The following is a 5,342-nucleotide window of genomic DNA, read 5'->3' on the forward strand; positions in this document are numbered from 1 at the left end:
GGGCTGCCTCGCCGTCGCCTTCTGGACGGTGCGGGGAGAACAGCCGTCTTGGTTTTTCTGGGTAACTAAAGTTCCGGTATTCGAACCCCCAGTTTTTAAGTAAAATTTTTATGTACGTCACAGATACGTTGTAGCAATTTTGGATGCAGAACATGGGGTCAGCAGCACACGTGTGATAGATGCGTCCCTAATGCGTGTGGTTGAGTAAGCGTAGTGTTCCCATCTTCGGGCAAGTTGAGTGAGACAAAGGTGGAGCTAACTTCTGTGGTAACTGTTGGTCACTTTTTAGTGATAAAACTTACGGTGTGTCTTCCTTTATCTTTTTACAGTGAAAGCATTGTAAAGTACAGAGTGCCAGTTGAAAGGGCTGGAGGTAACATCACTGTGTTGTATCAAACCAGAGTGCAGAGGCAGGAGAGCACTGTGTGGGTTTCCAGTCTTGCAGGAAGGACTGGTTTGTTTTGTGGATGTGGTCAAAACACCATGTTCCCTGTGCCTGATGATAATACCCAGTGAAGCTCCCATTTCTCTGCAGAATGAGCATCCTAATCAAGCTGGTTTTTTTAAATCCTGAAAAAACCTAGCCAACTATTTTGACTTGTGCATGTAGCCTGTGAGGTTTTTGTCACAGGTGAATTTCATTCTACCTGCTCCTAAGGGGATTTAAAAAAAATAAAATCTTTTCCCACCTTTTGAATTATGCAAAGACTTTAATTTTGTTTCTGTTTCAGGCCCATTTTAAGGCCTGTCTGCATGCGTAAATAAAACACATGAAGTGGTATGCCTGAGTTTCACAGAATCTTAGAATGGTTTGGGTTGGAAGGCACCTTAAAGCTCATCCAGTCCAACTCCTGCCATGAGCAGGGATACCTCCCACTGCACCAGGTTTCTCAAAGCCCTGTCCAACCTGGCCTTGAACACTTCCAGGGAGGGGGCATCCACAACTTCTCTGGGCAACAACAGTTGCTCTTCCATACTTTCTCCCTTGTTTCAAAATCTTGTTTTAATAGAAGTATTTTTCTCAGAGAAATGTCTTTTTGTTTCCTAAAAAAAAAAAAGCATAGGAAAGCAGTTTAGCTGCTTGGGAAAATTTCTGCTGGCAGGTGATAGGTGTTTGTGGTAGAATTGAAAGATTGTCATCCATTCTGATAAAAGCGTGTTATCATTTTTGTTTGCCTATAACAAACATATATTAAAAAATTCCAGTTTCTGTGCAATTTTTACTCTTATGTAATGTGACTTTGGCTGTTCTCTGGAGTCTCTGCCAAGCAGAGGAGAATACTTCAAAGAATGATTCCATCAGTTCTTCCAAACTGTATTTTTTGTATGGTGAAATTCTATTTCATGTGATCCTTTTTTTTCTTCTCTTTGCTTTAGCACCTAAGGCACCTGTGGCCAGCAACCTTGTCCCTGCAGGCGCCAGACAGGCATGGATGAGGAAAGATCAGCCTCACACTCAACAGCAATTTGTCTTTGAAAAGCCCTCAGAGGTAAAAATTACATGGTAACTAGCAGAGTCTCATCTTTTATTAAACTTGAAATGACAAAAATTATTAGACTTTGAGATTATAATCTCATGTTTAAAAATAAATTAAAAACTCAGTTGAACTAAACTTTGGGATTTTATCAAGCAGAATTTGCAGCTTTCTTGCATATATGGCAAACAAAGTTACGGTGCCTAGTTAAGCCTCAGACTTCGAGTATTCATTACGTACCTGTTCATAACTACTTTTTTTTTCAGAGAGCCAAAAGAATATGTTCTCCTAAATATTCAGAATGTTGCAATGTCCTAAGCATGATTTAAGCTATGTTTTTCCCTCACAGCATCACAGAATGTTAGGAGTAGGAAGGGACCTCGAAAGATCATCCAGTCCAACCCCCCTGCCAGAGCACGATCACCTAGACCAGGTCACACAGGAACACGTCCAGGCGGGTTTTGAATGTCTGCAGAGAAGGAGACTCCACTGGGCAGCCTGGTCCAGTGCTCTGTAACCCTCACAGTAAAAAAGTTTTTCCTCATGTTCAGATTGAACCTCCTATGCTCCAGCTTGCACCCACTGTCCCTTGTCCTGTCATTGGATGATGATTGATGGAGCCAGGCTCTTCTCGGTGTCAAACAATGATGAGACAAGGGGTAATGGGCACAAACTGGAACACAGGAGGTTCCACTTAAATTTGAGAAGAAACTTCTCAGTGAGGGTGACAGAGCACTGGACCAGGCTGCCCAGAGAGGTTGTGGAGTCTCCTTCTCTGCAGACATTCAAAACCCGCCTGGACGCCTTCCTGTGCAACCTCATCTGGGTGTTCCTGCTCCGGCAGGAGGATTGGACTGGATGAGCTTTTGAGGTCCCTTCCAATCCCTAACGTTCTGTGATTCTGTGATTGGCTGTCGCAGAGCAGAGCCGAGCCTGGCTCCTTCCTCCTGACACTCGCCTTTACAAATTTATAAACATGAATGAGGTCTCCCCTCAGTCTCCTCTTCTCCAAGCTAAAGAGACCCAGCTCCCTCAGCCGCTCCTCATAAGGGAGATGCTCCACTCCCTCCATCATCTTTGTGGCTCTGCGCTGGACTCTTTCAAGCAATTCCCTGTCCTTCTTGAACTGAGGGGCCCAGAACTGAACACAATATTCCAGATGTGGTCTGACCATGGCAGAGTAGAGGGGAAGGAGAACCTCTTTGAAAGGCTGTCATCTTAGCTTGGAAGGACTAGAGATAGTCTGGGATGATTCTGTTTTTTCTGTGTCAGAGCCCTGGTATCTATATGGTACCAGATTTTAACCCTCTTGCTTACTCAACTCGGTACCTGCTTGCATCTCAGCACTCCACAGACCTCAGAGAAGAGAAGCATAAATCCCTGAGACAACCAGAATGAGAATCCAGTCTGGACCAGGCCGGATTAAACTACTGTGTGTGTTATTTGTGTTTTAATGAAAAGCAGCAATCTCAAACTGTGCAGACAATTTTGAAGTGTCAGCTCTTGCTATGTCTGGTCTGACTTGCGCTTATTGTCTGGGGCCTGGGGTTTGTTCATACCTCCTATAGTTGCTCTAGATTTCTACTTCCATGTGTAAGGATAAGAATTTTTTTGGTTGCAGTCGATAAATAGCAAGTATTGTAATAATCCAAATAATTTAGAAGTGAATGTTCTTTAGAGGGCAATTGATGGTTAAAAAACACTTAGTGGTAGCTGCATTTGCAAGTTTCTGGGGCATGGAGAGAGTGGGTGGGTTGTTACAGCTTATCAGTTGTCCAGAGATACGTTTTTCTCACTGACATATCGGTATGCAGCTATATAGAGTCATTGGAAATGGCAATTGGTTCTGCTTGACTAGAGCACACCAGGTTTAAATGTTTAATATTCACCATGTATTGTCTTGTTGCCTTTCAGGTGGAACGCAAAGTTCCCGAGGCAGGTGTGATAGAGTGAGTATAACTGTCCTTCGTGCCATTTTTCTGTCTTGTTGGTCAGTGGGAATCTGCTGAAAAACAGTTCCTACTCCACTTAAAACTGCCATGCCTTTGGAAGAAATTTGAGATATATTCACTTGCCCTTTGTGCTGAAATGGGGATCTTCTCAGAATAACTGGCATGAAGTGTGACGAGGGGTTGTGGTATATGGTGAAGTTACAGATTTTGAAAGTTAAATGTACTTTAGTTTGGTTATCTTACAGAATTTTCTTACTCGCTATGCCTATAAATGCAGACACAGCTATCAGGGTGAAGTCTTGTGTGGTCGTCTCCTTTAGATTCGCTGTGACACCCCTCATTTACTTGTCTCTCTCTAGAGCCCTAAAACTCTGTGTTGAGCCTTTGGTGACATGAGAGCAAGAGGCAGGAGGTATATACAAATGCATTTGCTTCTGTAACACCCCTTGCTGCCTTACTCTAACCTCTTACTATCTCCAGAACATTATTGCTTCCCTTTTTAAAGTTTCATTTCTTTTTTAAAGAAAACTTTCCCTAGTCCAGGCTTACAGCAATTCCAGTCCATGCTGCTCAGTGTAAGAAACTTTCTTCTTGTTTCTCTGTCTGATGGCTCTTTCCTTTCTACATCCTCAGCAAGCCTGGTGTGTATGAGCTCAGCAAAGTACCAAGTGGCATTTCTAGGTAAGTGGATGAAACTTGCTATTGCAGAACGATGTGGTGATACTCACCTTTCTGAAGTGTAGTCTTCTTAGAGTGTTTAGACTCTGGCAGGTGCACATCGCCCTTCCTGTGTATCTTCTGGAAATACTTTGGGTATCAGGTAGCAGAGACCTATGCAGTTCTGAGCAGCACTGAAGAGAAGCAAATTGAATCTCTTAACATTTGGTGTGTGCTGCATCTAGTGCTCTTGTCTGGAATAAGGAGAAAGGGCTACGTCCATTTGTTTCATGATCCAGATTAGGTTGCTGCTTGAAATTTGTATCGGTTTTCGTGTGTTAGCAAGTGCATGATGTCTGTGGTGTATAGTTAAGAGCTTCCAAGAATGTTTAGCTGTAATTTGGACTCGTTTTAAATTCATCTAATAAAAGCATTTAACTTTAGGCCGACTTAGTAATTTCAGGGTTGTCCCTTTGGCTTACATGGTATGCCTTAATTATTTCAGCTTCAGGACACTTCGAAACAAAGTCTACTTGTTCTGGGATTCCTACTAACTAAAATGCATTTTATTTTACCTTGCTGACTTAGCTGCAGCATCAGTTTTAATCCTTTTCTTCTGAATTTGATAGAATTTATTAATCGTGGGAAAAATGTCAAGGACATAGTAACTTTTTGCGCATTTATTTCAAAGCTATCATCTTAGTTCCTTCCAAAATGGCAAATAAATTTTGGTACCAATTTGAAAAGTAAAAGCCTTGGCCAACTGGAAAGAAAAAAGATACACAGCCAACTGGTTTATTCTGACTTTTTCTGGAGTTTGTTTTCATAATATGTTGCTGGAATATATACAATTCTGGAAAGTTAATAATTGGATTTTGCATTTCTTTTGGTACCTTCTTACTGTGATGTCTTTGGAGCATTGCATATTTGTGAGAGTCAGCTCTTGTGAACAGCTTTGCTACTCAGCATACCATAATCGTGGCTGTATAATTTATCAGATGTGAAGTTTAATAACAAGCAGAAGAATGCCGTTTTTCACACCGTGTATGGCTGATTGTGAGACTCTTACGATATTGTTGGTGTCGTATGTTTTTATAAGTTTTTAAAAGCAATCAGATGTGTTTGGTGAGGGGAAGACTCATCAGGAGCTCCTGCTGCCTTCTGGCCGTATGTTTTTATAAGTTTTTAAAAGCAATTAGATGTGTTTGGTGAGGGGAAGACTTATCAGGAGCTCCTGCTGCCTTCTGTTCTTTCCTTC

The 5,342-nt window shown here is 41.9% G+C and overlaps 1 protein-coding gene across 1 annotated transcript in view; it reads left to right on the plus strand.

Annotated features, from left to right (window-relative positions):
• Nucleotides 1-123: 123 nt before the first annotated feature.
• ALKBH3 (alkB, alkylation repair homolog 3 (E. coli)) overlaps nt 124-5,342 on the plus strand; it is a gene marked incomplete at its 5' end in the record, with an annotated part of 20,080 nt that continues 14,861 nt past the window's right edge. Inside the window, 5 exons of the mRNA XM_010190876.1 lie at nt 124-204; nt 330-373; nt 1,378-1,490; nt 3,390-3,424; nt 4,061-4,108. Coding sequence (XP_010189178.1) covers nt 124-204; nt 330-373; nt 1,378-1,490; nt 3,390-3,424; nt 4,061-4,108 — 321 coding nt within the window. The remainder of the gene's footprint in view (nt 205-329; nt 374-1,377; nt 1,491-3,389; nt 3,425-4,060; nt 4,109-5,342) is intronic.

Source organism: Mesitornis unicolor, unplaced genomic scaffold, assembly GCF_000695765.1.
Source record: "Mesitornis unicolor isolate BGI_N332 unplaced genomic scaffold, ASM69576v1 scaffold10918, whole genome shotgun sequence".
NCBI lineage: Eukaryota > Metazoa > Chordata > Aves > Mesitornithiformes > Mesitornithidae > Mesitornis > Mesitornis unicolor.